The sequence below is a fragment of the Eubalaena glacialis genome, chromosome 5, assembly GCF_028564815.1.
Source record: "Eubalaena glacialis isolate mEubGla1 chromosome 5, mEubGla1.1.hap2.+ XY, whole genome shotgun sequence".
Taxonomy (NCBI): domain Eukaryota; kingdom Metazoa; phylum Chordata; class Mammalia; order Artiodactyla; family Balaenidae; genus Eubalaena; species Eubalaena glacialis.
The window spans coordinates 72,950,859-72,968,570 of record NC_083720.1 but is presented as its reverse complement, the minus strand read 5'-3'; the positions used below and the strand labels follow the sequence as shown (position 1 = coordinate 72,968,570).

The window sequence follows — 17,712 nt, the reverse complement described above, 5'->3', positions numbered from 1 at the left end:
ATAGACACTGAGAGCAGAGGAGGAGGATCCAGCAGAGAAGACAGAGAGGAAGGGGCCCCAGAGATGGGAGGAAATTCTGGAGCTTGGAGAGTCCTGGAAGTCGAGTGGAAAAGTGTTTTAAGGTGGAATTGACTAGACTATTGCTGACAAGTTTTCAAAAGCAATGAAGTCTAAGACTGCCCATTAGAAGTTGTGGGTGGCCTTTTTAAGCCCCAAGCTTGAAATTTTCAGAAGCCTTCCGTGAAAACTTGACATTTCTGAAGCCCTGGCTCCTTCTTGGAGGGATCTCTTAGCCTCAGCTTTTCATTCTCTTTCATTTTTTTCTCTTGTCTCTTTTCTCTTCACGTCTTTTCGTCATCTTTCCCACTCAATGAAGCAAGTATTAACTACGCTGCCTGCCTTTCAAAGCAAACAAGTGTTATTTTCCAGAATAGCACCATTCAGGAAGCATGGGCTTTGCTTTCCACAACAGTGCAATATTTGCAAATTGCTCAGGGGTTATATAAATGCTTCTTATATGAATACGTGGGAGATGGGCATGCAAAGAGCCGTTATTTACATAAATAAATATTTAAAAAATAAAATGTAAATTTTAAAAGATAAATCTGAGCTTAAGATGCCAATAGCTCTTGAATTATTATTTTAGGAGAGAGAATGCTGCCGTTTGGAAAGTGGTGTTTGGCATCAATAATCTAGACCACCCATCAACGTTCATGCAGATGCGCCTCGTGAAAACCATCGTCCTGCATCCTCGCTACAGTCGAGCAGTGGTGGACTATGACATCAGCATAGTGGAGCTACGCGAAGACATCGATGAAACGAGCTACGTCCGGCCCATCTGCTTACCCAGCCCGGAGCAGTCGTTAGAACCTGATACTTACTGCTATATCACAGGCTGGGGACACATGGGCAACAAAAGTAAGTCAGGATCCTCAGGAGCACTTGCCTTTCAGCTTGTAACTGGAAAACAATGGGGTACTTCCTGGCCTTTGGCAATCATTTCCCATTTTCACGTATAAAAGTAGAGCCACAAATACTTAGCATTATGTGTCACTCTCCCTTCCATGCAAATCATAGATGTCAATACTTCACCATGCACTTAAACCTGCCAAGCCCAGATACAACCTCAGAAATCCTTCTCCACATCTCAGTCTTTCTCCAGGGAGCCGCTACTGATGTTTTAGAGCTGGCACGCAAGATGAGACCTATCAGTCATCCTCCCTTGCATTGTTTCCATTGGTGATTTGCGCTCACTTCAGGCAAAGTCACTCGGAGCCTCTGTCTAGCAGTTAGGTAGTTCCGCTTCTGCAGTCAAGCTGGACGGTCCCATTTCCAACTCTTTGTTATGATTTGGTCCTATCAACATCGGTAACACAACCTGTAAGTCTTTCTAGAAGGAAAACTGGTTAGCTATTTGCCTATTCAAATTAATTTAAGTCGTTTGGGTTCTTAGATGATTTCAGAAAATAAAACATATAGAAATTTAAAAATTTGTACTGCTGACTCTCAGCCACCCATAAAGGACTCTCTCATTTTGCTTGACTTATTAAAAGTTTAGAATAAGAATTTAATCAATGAGATATTTTCTTTAATGGTAGGCACTGACCATGCCAACTATATCAGGTGTAGTACTGCAGCTCTCAGGGATGATGATATATATCTGTGTCCTGTTATCCGTCTTAGCAACTGCCAATTTGAAGGACGATTGTTTTTCTTGAAATTTAGTCAAGTTTTGAGCTAAGCTGAGTTTCTTTTCTATACGATCAACTGAGAATAAAAAGAAAAAAGTAAATAGACTGTAGTAAGTCAATGACTTCTGAAAAGCTAACATGTAAGAAATATGAAGGCAATGTCAGACATATGATGTCACCATGCCTGCTAATCTTGGTTTTTAAAAGCTATAATTAGTTTTGTGATATATGAGAGCAGAATCTATATTGCCTCTACTTGTATTGTTCCCAATATCCACATTAAACTCAGAGTAATCGTGTGACATATGGCACATACCACGTATATAATGTAGTAGGAAGAGCAAGGGTCTGAGTTCATTGAAAAGATCTGATTGACACTGACTACACCACCTTCTAGCTTACTATAAAATGGAAAAAATAATAGCAACTGTCTAACTCACAGGATTATTGTAAAGATTAAAGAAAATAGGCCCAGAGAATGCTGAGTGCAGGAGCCTGGCCCGCTGTGGGTACCCAGTAAACATTAGTGATGGTTCTTTTTACCATTCTTTCGACAACTTGGGGAACTTCCACTGTCTGCATTGCATTGATTTTTCCAAACGTATTGGAAAACGTATTCTTTCTTCCATTAAGGTACCCTGTACATGTACACTGCTTCACCATCACTATCTAAAAGGAGAACAGTGTGTATGTTTTGTAGAATGGCTGAACAATGAGAGATTCTTGCTGCTGGCTTTGAGAAATACATTGTTATTCTGTGAGAACTTTGGAGCAAGATGAAATACACATGTTCTCTCTGCTGACACTAAGGGATGGCTTTTCCCTTTCGACATCTCTCTGATGTATCCTCTAGGATTCAAGGTTCTGACCTCAGATGATGGCTGCTGTAGCACATGATGAGACACATTGTTCAAACCAAGGATAGGGCAACCCTTCCTCTGTTAGTCTGAACAGGCAGTCTGAACTTGAGCAGAGCAGGGCTCACATGTTGAGCTGTCACAGAGCTGGCAGCCTCCCACCTGGAGCAGCGCTCTGGCTTGATGATTTTCCTTTTCACTGTAGTAGCTATCGTTTATGTTGCTACACATAATAAGAGAGGGAAAGCATGAGCCAGGTTACTTATAACCTCAATTTTCTCATTAACAAAATGAAGGGGTTTGATTAAATGATTGCTGTCAGCACTTATAATTATTGGAAAATTCTGATTCCAAATGAGCTTCGTCTTTGAAATGACATTTTAAGAGCATGGTTTTCTTGGTATAAAGATGTTAATCATTTCATATTTGGCTAGCCTCATTTTTGAGTCATTTTACCCTCATATATTTTATTTCTTCTTCTTTTTAAAAAAATCCAGTGCCTTTTAAGCTGCAAGAGGGAGAAGTCCGCATTATTTCTCTGGAGCAGTGTCAGTCCTACTTTGACACGAAGACCATCACCACCCGGATGATCTGTGCCGGCTATGAGTCTGGCACAGTTGACTCGTGCATGGTAAGTTGCTTTCTGGTTACCAAGGAGATTCAGTTCAGCAGTAGATTCAATGGGTCCATAGAAGCCCATTAGTATTCATGTGTGGCCCTTTGGGAACATTTTTTGAAAATAATTTATTACCAAATGTTTAATTATTCACAGGGTGTTTTCCTTTATTCAGGACCCAAGCAACCCCCTGAGTAACCTCCTTGCCCCCAACTCAGGTTGCCTTCTGCTTTCTCACCTCCTGCATGGGGTCAGCACCCTGGGTCAGCAACAGGAGGAGAAGCAATTGTTCTGGTCCATCTCCTTGGACCATTTTAGCGGCCAGGACAAGCAAGTTTCTGAGAGCAGCTAGTGGTAACCAGAGCTCCAACCAGGTTGCCTCAGGAAGCAGGGGACAGACACCAAGGGCATATTCAACCATCGGGGTGATGGCACTGAAGCACATACAACACCCCAATCTCCAGGGTGTGTGACAGACCCACCTCTGTCTCAGGAGTTGATCACACTGGCATTGTCTGGGCCTGCACGTGATTGCCAGCATGTCTTCAAATATCACTGAACACGACCTTTAGACTCAGGATTTCTGGTCACAACAGTTCATAGAGTATGCTGACTTAGCAATGCAGGGAAGCATTTTTTTTTTTTGAATTTTTGAATTTTATTTTATTTATTTTTTTATACAGCAGGTTCTTATTAGTCATCCATTTTATACACATCAGTGTATACATGTCACTCCCAATCTCCCAATTCATCCCACCACCACTCCCACCCCCCCCGCAGGGAAGCATTTTTACTTAATAAACACTCATTGCATATTATACTGGACTGGCTCCCAGGGGAGGATGAAAAAGGGAGAGCACTTAAAGAAGCTTGTAACAGAGTGGGGAAGGCAGTTATTGCACTACAGTGCTATGAAGCACCTTTGTTATTTCACTGCTTTGGAGTAGATCAAATTGCCCCCAAGTTTTAGAATTGAATAAGAGATGCAACAATGCTATTGCCCCTGACCCAACATAATAAAATGACATTTTTGATTGTCCATTTCAGAATAGAAATGGCCTGGTGGTGATTTAGACAGTTGTCATGGGAAAGAGGGAGGCAGGCTCCCTTGAAGTTTCACTGAGTCACCTTCCCTTCTGTCCTCTGGCCCCAAGTCATCCAGCTGAGGTGGGCAGTGATAGAGGAACCCCTGCCTTCCATGCAAGAGGCCTAGGTTTGATAGACCAAAGCCAAAAAAAAAGTGACTAGGAGGCAGCATGGTGTCAGGGCTAGGACACATGATTTGCAACCTGAAAGGTCTGGGTTGGCTCCCATCTCTGGCAGTGAGAACAATGTGGCCTGAAGAAGTTATTTAACCTCTCTAGAATATTTTCTCCCAAGTAAGATGGGGCTGATTCTGTCTGATTTGCAGCATATTTTTAGGTTTAACTGGGTTAATGTCCCAATATTTTAACATATCTGTATATGACGTCTGGCATATGCCCTCAATGAATATCAACAATGTGAATGTTAATATCTACCAGTTAGTGCTTACTGTGTTCCAGGATCTCTTCTAAATACTTTCTAATAACTCACTTAATTCTCACAGTCATCTCTTGTGGCAGTATCTGTGTTTTTCCTATTTTACAGATCAAGAAAACAAGGGACCAGAGAGGTTAAGTAATTTACCCCATATCACCCAGCATTAAGGTGGTAGAATGAAGATATGAATGTAGGCAGCCTGGCTTCAGAATTCAAGTGCTTGGTCACTACACTATCCTAAATGTGAATACATTTCTCCCTGTTGCCAACATGATCTGGAGGTCTACCAAAAACTAGTTCCTCTTCATCTCTTGGTAACTGCTAAAGGGAGGGGATAGAAGGTGATTCTTTGAAAGAGAAATGAAGGTCCAACACAGCCACAGGCATAGGCATGTTCATATCGTAATGTCTAATCGGAAACAGGTCCTGCCAGCTTCTTTAGTGGTGGTAATTCCACACTGTGGATATCTTAAATGCATACCAGATGCTCTCTAACACAACCCCAGGTAGAAAACAAAACACAAAACAAACAAAAGCTACTTTTTACCAAGTCTGGAGCAAGATTATGCACCAGAACCTCTCATTACCTTCCTTAATTGCATCAACAGGTCACATTGGAAGCCATGGGTCCTTTGTTAAGGTCTAGAAATCATGGAACTCAGTATTGAAACCAAACATAAACTTTGGCCTAAAGCCCAATATTATGAAGAAGAAAAGAGGACCAAAAACCAGACAAATTGTACCTTTAGCTGTATCCCCCTTTTGTTTTGAATTGATGCTTCTTCACCTCTTGTTTTCCAACTAACAAATGTCCACCTGCCTCATTAAGCCTAGCTCAAAACCCACTCTTATGGGGACCCTGTGTTCCCCTCCGGCTGGAAGTAATCACTTATTCCTTTGAAGACTCCTTTATTTATAGCCCTTAGATTTTGCTTTCATGTAAAGTTTTTCTCATTAGCCAAGTGGACTTTTGGACCCTTGGGGACAAAAGTAGCTCTTTACTTGTGTAGACTGTAGCACAGAATCTTGCAAAAATTAGATGCTAAATAATTATGTGGCTAAGTTTCTGATCTGGAAGTGTAGAGATGCTGACCTGTAAATATCCCATTTTAATCACTCTCTGGCATAATAAGTAGCTCAACCTAAATAAGTCAGTATCTTATTATTTCTTTTATATAAGAGGAGATGAAAAAATTGTGGAATATGTCTAATAAAATTGTTTCCAGTAAACTTTGCTTAAAAATCAATTAGGCTTTCAGACAGAACAGCTTAGCCTCTTGCAAAATCTATGCTTATTAGTTAGGTTTACGGCATTGGTAAGTTATGAATGCAATGTTCACCACTTCTAGGAAGTGGCATGATATATTCAAAGTCCTGAAAGGGAAAAACCTTCAACCTAGGATACTCTACCCAGCAAGATTATCATTTAGAATAGAATGAGAGATAAAGAATTTCTCAGACAAGAAAAAACTAAAAGAATAGAGCAACACTAAACCTACCCTAAAAGAAATATTGAAGGGTCTTCTCTAAATATTGAAGAAGAAGGGTCTTCTGCTTTCTCTAAAAAAGAAGCAAGAATCTATTGGAAAGGAAAAATCACAATAGGAGAAGCAAATATGTAAAAGGATTGAAGATCGCTTAAATAGGCCAGTACATAGATTAAAAAGCGAAAAAAAAATTTTTTTTGTAAAAGCAATTATAACTACAATTAACAGCAAAAGAATAAATATGAAGATGTAAAATGGAACATCAAAAATCACAAAATGTGGGAGAGTGTAGTATAAAAATGTAGATCTTTTAGAATGTGTTTGAACTTGTATGACTAGCAGTTTAAAGATATAATAACGGGTCAACATACTTGAAATCCATAGTAATCACAAATCAAAACACACAATAGGTTCACAAAAACCAGAAAGAAAGGAACTCAAGCATACTACAAAAGAAAATAATCAAACCACAAAAGGAAAAACAAAAAGAAGAAATGAACAAGGAAGAACTACAAAAACAACTGGAAAACAAGGTTTAAAATGGCAATAAGTACATACCTATCAATAATTATTTGTTTTAGTTTTTATTTTATATTGGTGTATAGTTGATTTACTGTGTTGTGTTAGTTTCAGGTATACAGCAAAGTGGTTCAGTTATACATATTCATATATCCATTCTTTTTCAGATTCTTTTCCCATATAGGTTATTGCAGAATATTGAGTCAAGTTCCCTGTGCTATACAGTAGGTCCTTGTTGATGATCTGTTTTATATATAGTAGTGTGTATATGTTAATCCCAACCTCCTAATTTATCCACCCCCCCCCCGACCTTTCCTCTTTGGTAACCATAAGTTTGTTTTCTAAGTCTATGGGTCTATTTCTGTTTTGTAAATAAGTTCATTTGTATCATCTTTTTAGATTCCAAATATAGGTGATATCATATGATATTTGTCTTTCTCTGACTTACTTCACTTAGTATGATAATCTCCTGGTCCATCCATGTTGCTGCAAATGACATTATTTCATTCTTTTTAATGGCTGAGTAATATTCCACTATATATATGTAGCACATCTTCTTTATCCATTCCTCTGTTGATGGGCATTTAGGTTGCTTCCATGTCTTGGCTATTGTAAATAGTGCAGCAATGAACATTGGGGTGCATGTATCTTTTCAAATTATGGTTTTCTCTGGACATTTGCCCAGAAATGGGATTGCTGGATCATATGGTAGCTCTATTTTCAGTTTTTCAAGGAACCTCCGTACTGTTCTCCATAGTGGTTGTACCAATTTATCTTCCCACCAACAGTGTAAGAGGGTTCCCTTTCCTCCACACCCTCTCCAGCATTTATTGTATAGACTTTTTGATGATGGCCATTCTGGCCAGTGTGTAGTGATACCTCATTGTAGTTTTTATTGGCATTTCTCTAATAATTAGTAATAATGAGCATCTTTTCATGTGCTTTTTGGCCATCTGTATGTATTCTTTGGAGAAATGTCTATTTAGATCTTCTGCCCTTTTTTTGATTGGGGTGTTTGTTTTTTTGATATTGAGCCACATGAGCTGTTTGTATATTTTGGAGATTAATCCTTGTTGGTTGCATCATTTGCAAATATTTTTACCCATTCTGTAGGTTGTCTTTTTTGTTGTTGATGGTTTCCTTTGCTGTGCAAAAGCTTTTAAGTTTAATTAGGTCTCATTTGTTTATTTTTGTTTTTATATTCATTACTGTAGGAGGTAGATCCAAAAACATATTGCTGCGATTTATGTCAGAGAGTGTTCTGCCTATGTTTTCCTCTAAGAGTTTTATAGTATCTGGTCTTACATTTAGGTCTCGAATCCATTTTAAGTTTGTTTTAGTGTGTGGTGTTAGAGAATATTCTAATTTCATTCTTTTACATGTAGCCGTCCAGTCTTCCCAGCACCACTTATTGAAGAGGCTGTCTTTTCTCCATTGTATACTCTTGCTTCCTTTGTCATATATTAATTGACCATAGGTGCGTGGGTTTATTTCTGGGCTTTCTATACTGTTCCATTGATCTATAAGTCTGTCATCATGCCAGTACCATACTGTTTTAATTACTGTAGCTTTATAGTATATTCTGAAGTGAGGGAGCCTAATTCCTCCAGCTCTGTTTTTCTTTCTCAAGATTGCTTTGGCTATGTGGGGCCTTTTATGTTTCCATACAAATTTTAAAATTTTTTGTTCTAATTCTGTGAAAAATGCCATTGGTAATTTGATAGGGATTGCACGGAATCTATAAATTGCCTTGGGTAGTCTAGTCATTTTGACAGCATTGATTCTTCCAAGCCAAGAACATGGTGTATCTTTCCATCTGTTTGTGTCATCTTCGATTTCTTTCATCATTGTCTTATAATTTTCTGAATAGAGGTCTTTGGTCTCCTTAGGTAAGTTTATTCCTAGGTATTTTATTCTTTTTGATGCAAAGGGAAATGGGATTTTTCCATAATTTCTCTTTCTGATCTTTTGTTGATAGTGTATAGAATTTCAACAGATTTCTGTGTATTAATTTAGTATCCTGAAACTTTACCGAATTCATTGATGAGCTCTAGTGGTTTTCTGGTAGCATCTTTAGAATTTTCTATGTATAGTTATTATGGCATCTGCAAACAAACAGTGATGGTTTTCCTTTTTCTTTTCCAATATGGATTCCTTTTATTTCTTTTTCTTCTCTGATTGCCATTGCTAGGACTTCCAAAACTATGTTGAGTAAACATGGCAAGTGTACACATCCTTGTCTTGTTCCTGATCTTATAGGACATACTTTCAGCATTCTCACTGATGAGTATGATGTTAGCTGTGGGCTTGTCATATATGCCCTTTATTATGTTGAGTTATGGTCCCTCTCTGCCCACTTTCTGGAGAGCTTTTTTTTTAATCATAAATGGGTGTCGAATTTTGTCAAAAGATTTTTCTGCACATATTGAGATGATCATATGGTTTTTATTCTTCAATTTGTTATTGTGGTGTATCACACGGATTGATTTGTGGATATTGAGAAATCCTTGCATTCCTGCGATAATTCCCACTTGATCATAGTGTATGATCCTTTTAATGTATTGTTGGATTTGGTCTGCTAGTATTCTGGTTGAGTATTTTTGGGTCTATGTTCAGTGATATTGGCCTGTAATTTCCTTTTATTTTTTTTGTGGTATCTTTGTCTGGTTTTGGTGTCAGGGTGATGGTGGCCTCATAGAATGAATTTGGGAGTGTTCTTTCCTCTGCAGTTTTTTGGAATAGTTTCAGAAGGATAGGTGTTACCTCTTCTCTAAACGTTTGATAGAATTTGCCTGTGAAGCCATCTGGTCCTGGGCTTTTGTTTGTTGGGAGTTTTTTCATCACAGTTTCAATATCAGTACTTGTGATTGGTCTACTCATATTTTCTATTTCTTCCTGGTTCAGTCTTGGAGGATTGTACCTTTCTAAGAATTTGTCCATTTCTTCTAGGCTGTCCATTTTATTGGCCTATAGTTGCTTGTAGTAGTCTCTTAGGATGCTTTGTATTTCTGTGGTGTTTGTTGTAACTTCTTTTTCATTTCTAATTTTGATTTAAGCCCCTTACCTTTTTTTTCTTGATGAGTCTAGCTAAATATTTATCAATTTTATCTTTTCGAAGAACCAGCTTTTAGTTTCATCGATCTTTTCTGTTGTTTTCTTCATCTCTATTTCATTTATTTCTGTTCTAATCTTTATGATTTCTTTCCTTTTATTAACTTTGGGTTGTGTTTGTTTTCTCTTTCTCTAGTTGCTTTAGGTGTAAGGTTAGGTTGCTTATTTGAAATTTTTCTTGTTTCCTGAGGTAAGATTGTATTGCTATAAACTTCCCTGTTAGATCTGCTTTGGCTGCATCCCATAGGTTTTGGATCGTTGTGTTTTCATTTTCATTTGTCTCTAGGTATTTTTTGATTTCCTCTTTGATTCATTCGGTGGTCCATTGGTTGTTTAGTAACATATTGTTTAGCCTCCACGTGTTTGTGTTTTTTACAGTTTTTTTCCTTGTAGTTGATATCTAATCTCATAGTGTTGTGTTCAAAAAAGATGCTTGATATAATTTCAATTTTCTTAAATTTACCTAGGTTTGCTTTGTGGCCCAGCACGTGATCTATCCTGGAGAATGTTCCATGTGCACTTGAGAAGAAAGTGTATTTAGCTGCTTTTGGATGGAATACTCTCTAAATATCAATTAAGTCCACCTGGTCTAATGTGTCATTTAAGGCCTGTGTTTCCTTATGGATTTTCTGTCTGGATGATCTGTCCATTGATGTAAGTGGGGTGTTAAAGTCCCCACTATTATGTGTTACTGTTGATTTCTCCTTTTACAGCTGTTAGCAGTTGCCTTATGTATTGAGGTGCACCTATGTTGGGTGCATATATATTTATAATTGTTATATCTTCTTCTTGGATTGATCCCTTGGTCATTCTGTAGTGTCCTTTTCTGTCTCTTGTAACAGTCTTAAAAGTCTATTTTGTCTGATATGAGTATTGCTACTCCAGCTTTCTTTTGATTTCCACTTGCATGGAATAGCTTTTTCCATCCCCTCTTTCATTCTGTATCTATCCCTAGATCTGAAGTGGGTCTCTTGTCAACAGCATATATTCAGGTCTTATTTTTGTATACATTCAGCCAGTCTGTGTCTTTTGGTTGGAGCGTTTAATCCATTTACATTTAAGGTAATTATCAATATGTGTATTCTTATTGCCATTTTCTTAATTGTTTATGATTTGTTTCTGTAGGTCTTTTTTTCTTCCCTTCCTCTTTTGTTCGCTTCTCTTGTGATTTGATGACTATCTTTAGAGTTGTATTTGGATTGCTTTTTCTTTTTTGTGTGTGTATCTATTGTAGATTTTTGGTTTGTGGTTACCATGAGGTTTTTAAAAAATTTTTTATTTTATGTTGCAGTATAGTTGATTTACAATGTTGTTAGTTTCAGGTGTAGGGCAAAGTGATTCAGTCATACATATATCTAATCTTTTTCAGATTCTTTTCCCATTTAGGTCATTACAGAATATTGAGTAGAGTTCCTTGTGCTATACAGTAGGTTCTCATTAGTTATCTATTTTAAATATAGTAGTGTGTGTATGTCAATCCCAAACTTCCAATTTATCCCTCCCTCCCAACACTTCCCCTTTACTAACCAAAAGTTTCTTTTCTTAGTGAGTCTATTTCTGTTTTGTAAATAAGTTCATTTGTATCATTTTTCTACGATTCCGCATATAAGTGATGTCATATGATATTTGTCTTTCTCTGACTTACTTCACTTAGTATGATAATCTCAGGGTCCATCCATGTTGCTGCCAATGGCATCATTTCATTCTTTTTAATGGCTGAGTAATATTCTATTGTATAGATATACCACATCTACTTTATGCATTCATCTGTTGATGGACATGTAGGTTGCTTCCATGTCTTGACTACTGTAAACATTGCTGCAATGAACATTGTGCTGAATGTATCCTTTTGAATCAACCATGAGATTTTGTTATAGCAGTCTATATGTATAAAAGATTGATTTAAGTTGCTGGTTTCTTAATTTCATATGCATTTCCAATATCCTACATTTGTATTCTCCTCTTCTCATGATTACTGGTTTTGATATCATACTTGCAGAGAGATGATTTCCTACCTTTACTGTACGTTTGCCTTTACTGGTGAGCTTTCCCATTCATAATTTTGTTTCTAATTGTGGCCTTTTCTTTTCTGCCTAGAGAAGTTCCTTTAGCAGTTTGTTGGCATTTTGTTGTAAAGCTGGTTTGGTGGTGCTGAATTCTCTTAGCTTTTGCTTGTCTGTAAAGGTTTTGATTACTCCATCGAATCTGAACAAGAGCCTTGCTGGGTAGAGTATTCTTGGTTGTCAGTTTTTCCCTGTCATCACTTGAAATATATCATGCCAATCCCTTCTGGCCTGCAGTTTCTGCTGAAAAATCAGCTGATAAATATATGAAGATTTCCTTGTATGTTACTTGTTGCTTTTCCCTTGTTGCTTTTAATATTTTCTCTTTGTCTTTAGTTTTTGAAAATTTGATATGTGTCTTGGCATGTTCCTCCTTGGGTTTATCCTGTGTGGGCCTCTCTGTGCTTCCTAGACTTCAGTCCATGTTTCCCTTCCCATTTTAGGGAAGTTTTCGGCTATTATCTCTTCAAATATTTTCTCAGGCCCTCTCTCTCTTCTGGGACCCCTATGATGCAAAAGTTGGTGCATTTAATGTTGTCTCAGAGGTCTCTTAGACTGTCCTCATTTCATTTTTTTCCTTTATTCTGTTCTGCAGCAATGATTTCCACCAATCTGTCTTCCAGCTCACATATTTGTTCTTCTGCGTCATTTATTCTGCTATTGATTCCTACTAGTGTATTTTTCATTTCAATTTTTGTATTCTTCATCTGTTTGTTCTTTAAATCTCCTAGCTATTCGTTAATCATTTCTTGTATCTTCTCGGGCTGTGCCTCCATTATTTTTCCAAGATCTTGGATCACCTTTACTATCATTTCTCTGAATAGTTTTTCAGGCAGATTGCCTATCTATCTCCACTTCACTTACTTGTTCTCCTGGGGTTTTATTATCTTGTTCCTTCGTCTGGAACATATTATTTCTCTGCCATCTCATCTTGTCTAACTAACTTTCTGTGTTTGTGGCCATCATTTCTCAGGCTGCAGGTTTGTAGTTGCTCTTGCTTCTGGTGTCTGCCCACTGGTGGGTGAGGTTGGTCCAGGGGCTTGTGCAGGCTTCCTGGTGGGAGGGCCTGGTGCCTGCACACTGGTGGATAGAGCTGGTTCTTGTCCCTCTGGTGGGCAGGGCTGTTTCAACAGGTGTGTTTATAGGCAGCTGTGCATTCAGGATGACTTTAGACAGCCTGTAAGTGGGGCTGTGTTGGTTGTTTGTTTGGCCTGAGGCATCCCAACACTGGACCTTGCAGGCTGTTGAGGGGGGCAGGTTTCAGTGCCAAAATGTTGACCTCCAGGAGAGCTCATGCTAATGAGTACTCCCTGGGGCCTCTGCCACCAGTGTCCTTGCCCCCAGTGAGCCACAGCCGACCCCCACCTCCACAGGAGACCCTCCAAGATACACAGGTAGGTCTGGCCCAGGCTCTTATGGAGTCACTTCTTTTCCCTGGATCCCAGTGCACATGAAACCTTGTGTGTGCCCTCCAAGAGTGGAGTCTCTTTTTCCCCCAGTCCTGTGGAGCTCCTGCGCTTTGAAGGCCTTCTCATGCACTGCTGGCCTTCAAAGCCAAATGCTCTGGGCTCTCCTCCTCCTGATGCCAGATCCCCAGGCTGGGGAGCCTGACGTGGGGCTCAGAACTCTCACTCCTGTGGGAGAACCTCTGTGATATAATTATTTTCCAGTTTTTGGGTCACCCACCCAGTGCATATGGGATTTGACTTTATTGCAAATGCGCCCCTCCTACCATCTTGTTGTGGCTTCTTTGTCTTTGGATGTAGAATATCTTCTATGCTAGGTTCCAGTCTTTTCTGTCGATGGTTGTTCAGTGGTGGTGATTTTGGTGTTTTTGTGAGAGGAGGTGAGCTTAATTTCTTCTACTCCGCCATCTTGTCACCTCCCATGTCAATTATTACCTTAAATGTCAATGGAGTAAATGATCCAATCAAAAGATAGAGTGACAGACTGAATAAAAAACATGAAGCTACAATATGCTGCCTAAAAATGTCTCACTTTAGGGTGAAAGACAAACACAGACCGAAAGTGAGGGGATGGAAAAAATATTTCATGAAAATGGAAACAATAAGAAAGCAGGGGTAAAAATACTCATATCAGACAAAATAGACTTTAAAAGGCCATAAAGAAAGACAAAGAAGTGTATCATATGATAAAGGGATCAATACTAAAAGAGACTATTATACTGATTGATTAACATATATGCACCCAATATAGGAGCACCTAAATATGTAAAAGAAATACTAATAGACGTAAAGGGAGAAATTGACTGGAATACAATAATAGTAGGAGATTTTAACACCCCAGTGACATCAATGGACAGATCATCCAGACAGAAAATCATTAAGGCAACAGAGGTCCTAAATGACACAACAGACCAGTTGTACTTGTTTTCAAGCACACATGGAACATTCTCTAGGATAGACCACAAACTAGGTCACAAAACAAGCCTCAACAAATTTAGAAATCATTTCAAGCATTTTTCCTAACCACAATGGTATGAAACTACCACAGAAAGAAAAACAGGAAAAGAGTGAACACATGGAGACTAAACAACATGCCACTAAAAACACCAATGGATCAATGAGGAAATCAAATAAGAAAATCGGAAAATGAGAACAAAACCTTACAAAATCTATGGGATGCAGCAAAAGCAGTTCTAATAGGGAAGTTCATAGCAATAAGGCCTTCCTCAAGAGATAAGGAAAACCTCAAACAACCTAACCTACTAGCTAAATGAATTAGAAAAATAAGAACAAAAAAACCTCACAGTCAGCAGAAGGAAAGAAATAATAAAGATTACAGAGGAAATAAATAAAATAATAGAGATTAAAAAAACAATAGAAAAGATCAATAAAATCAAGACCAGGTTTTTTTGAAAAGATGATAAACAAAAATCAACAAACTTCTAGCCAAGCCCACCAAGAAGAAAACAGAGGATCCAAATAAATAAGAAATGAAAGAGGAGAAATAACAACTAATACCACAGAAATACAAAAAAAATAAGAAAATACTATGAAAAGTTATATGCCAACAAATTGGACAATCTAAAAGAAATGGACAAGTTTCTAGACACACACAGCCCACCAAAACAGAATCAAGGAGAGGAACCAAGATGGCGGAGTAGAAGGACGTGCTCTCACTCCCTCTTGCGAGAACACCAGAATCACAACTAGCTGCTGCATAATCATCAACAGGAAGACACTGGCCCTCACCAAAAAAAGATACCCCACATCCAAAGACAAAAGAGAAGCCACAATGAGACGGTAGGAGGGGCGCAATCAGAGTAAAATCAAATCCCATAACTGGTGGTTGGGTGACTCACAGACTGGCAAACACTTATACCACAGAAGTCCACCCACTGGAGTGAAGGTTCTGAGCCCCACGTCAGGCTTCCCAACCTGGGGTTCCGGCAACGTGAGGAGGAATTCATAGAGAATCAGACTTTGAAGCCTAGTGTGAATTGATTGCAGGACTTCGACAGGACTGGGGGAAACAGAGACCCCACTCTTGGAGGGCGCACACAAAATAGTGTGCGCATCAGGACCCAGGGGAAGGAGCAGTGACCCCGGGGGAGACTGAACCAGACCTACCTGCTAGTGTTAGAAGGTCTCCTGCAGAGACGGGGGGTGGCTCTGTTTCACCGTGGGGACAAGGACACTGGCAGCAGAAGTTCTGGGAAGTACTCCTTGGCATGAGCCCTCCCAGAGTCTGTCATTAGCCCCACCAAAGAGCCCAGGTAGGCTCCAGTGTTGGGTTGCCTCAGGCAAAACAACCAACAGGGAGGGAACCCAGCCCCACCTATCAACAGTCAAGCAGATTAAAGTTTTACGGAGCTCTGACCACCACAGCAACAGCCAGCTCTACCCACCACCAGAGCCTCCCATCAAGCCTCTTAGATAGCCTCAACCACCAGAGGGAAGACAGCAGAAGCAAGAAAAACTATAATCCTGCAGCCTGTGGAACAAAAACCACATTCACAGAAAGACAGACAAGATGAAAAGGCAGAGGGCTATATACCAGATGAAGGAACAAGATAAAACCCCAGAAAAACAACTAAATGAAGTGGAGATAGGCAACCTTCCAGAAAAAGAATTCAGAATAATGATAGTGAAGATGATCCAGGACCTCGGAATAAGAATGGAGGCAAAGATCAAGAAGATGAAAGAAATGTTTAACAAAGACCTAGAAGAATTAAAGAACAAACAAACAGAGATGAACAATACAATAACTGAAACGAAAACTACACTAGAAGGAATCAATAGCAGAATAACTGAGGCAGAAGAACGGATAAGTGACCTGGAAGACAGAATGGTGGAATTTACTGCTGCAGAACAGACTAAAGAAAAAAATGAAAAGAAATGAAGACAGCCTAAGGGACCTCTGGGACAACATTAAATGCAACAACATTCGCATTATAGGGGTCCCAGAAGGAGAAGAGAGAGAGAAAGGACCAGAGAAAATATTTGAAGAGATTATAGTCGAAAACTTCCCTAATAACATGGGAAAGGAAATAGCCACCCAAGTCGAGGAAGCGCAGCGAGTCCCATACAGGATAAACCCAAGGAGAAACACACCGAGACAACATAGTAATCAAATTGGCAAAAATTAAAGACAAAGAAAAATTATTGAAAGCAGCAAGGGAAAAATGACAAATAACATACAAGGGAACTCCCATAAGGTTAACAGCTGATTTCTCAGCAGAAACTCTACAAGCCAGAAGGAAGTGGCATGATATACTTAAAGTGATGAAAGGGAAGAACCTACAACCAAGATTACTCTACCCGGCAAGGATCTCATTTAGATTTGATGGAGAAATCAAAAGCTTTACAGACAAGCAAAAGCTAAGAGAATTCAGCACCACCAAACCAGCTCTACAACAAATGCTAAAGGAACTTCTCTAAGTGGGAAAAACAAGAGAAGAAAAGGACCTACAAAAACAAACCCAAAACAATTAAGAAAATGGTCATAGGAACATACATATCGATAATTACCTTAAACGTGAATGAATTAAATGCTCCAACCAAAAGACACAGGCTTGCTGAATGGATACAAAAACAAGACCCATATATATGCTATCTACAAGAGACCCACTTCAGACCTAGGGACACATACAGACTGAAAGTGAGGGGCTGGAAAAAGATATTCCATGCAAATGGAAATCAAAAGAAAGCTGGAGTAGCAATCCTCATATCAGATAAAATAGACTTTAAAATAAAGAATGTTACAAGAGACAAGGAAGGACACTACATAATGATCAAGGGATCAATCCAAGAAGAAGATATAACAATTATAAATATATATGCACCCAACATAGGAGCACCTCAATACATAAGGCAACTGCTAACAGCTATAAAAGGAAATCGACAGTAACACAATAATGTGGGGAACTTTAACACCTCACTTACACCAATGGACAGATCATCCAAAATGAAAATAAATAAGGAAACAGAAGCTTTAAATGACACAATAGACCAGATAGATTTAATTGATATTTATAGGACATTCCATCCAAAAACAGCAGATTACACGTTCTTCTCAAGTGCGCACAGAACATTCTCCAGGATAGATCACATCTTGGGTCACAAATCAAGCCTCAGTAAATTTAAAATTGAAATCATATCAAGCATCTTTTCTGACCACAACGCTATGAGATTAGAAATGAATTACAGGGAAAAAAACGTAAAAAACACAAACACATGGAGGCTAAACAATACATTACTAAATAACCAAGAGATCACTGAAGAAATCAAAGAGGAAATCAGAAAATACCTAGAGACAAATGACAATGAAAACACGACGATCCAAAACCTATGGGATGCAGCAAAAGCAGTTCTAAGAGGGAAG

At 38.8% G+C, this 17,712-nt stretch overlaps 1 protein-coding gene across 1 annotated transcript in view; it reads left to right on the top strand.

The window, feature by feature from the left end:
* The window catches only part of CORIN (corin, serine peptidase), a 286,147-nt gene that overhangs the window by 260,977 nt on the left and 7,458 nt on the right, over positions 1-17,712 (top strand). Inside the window, exons 20-21 of the mRNA XM_061191367.1 lie at positions 647-918; positions 3,046-3,179. Of these exons, the coding sequence (XP_061047350.1) occupies positions 647-918; positions 3,046-3,179 (406 nt within the window). The remainder of the gene's footprint in view (positions 1-646; positions 919-3,045; positions 3,180-17,712) is intronic.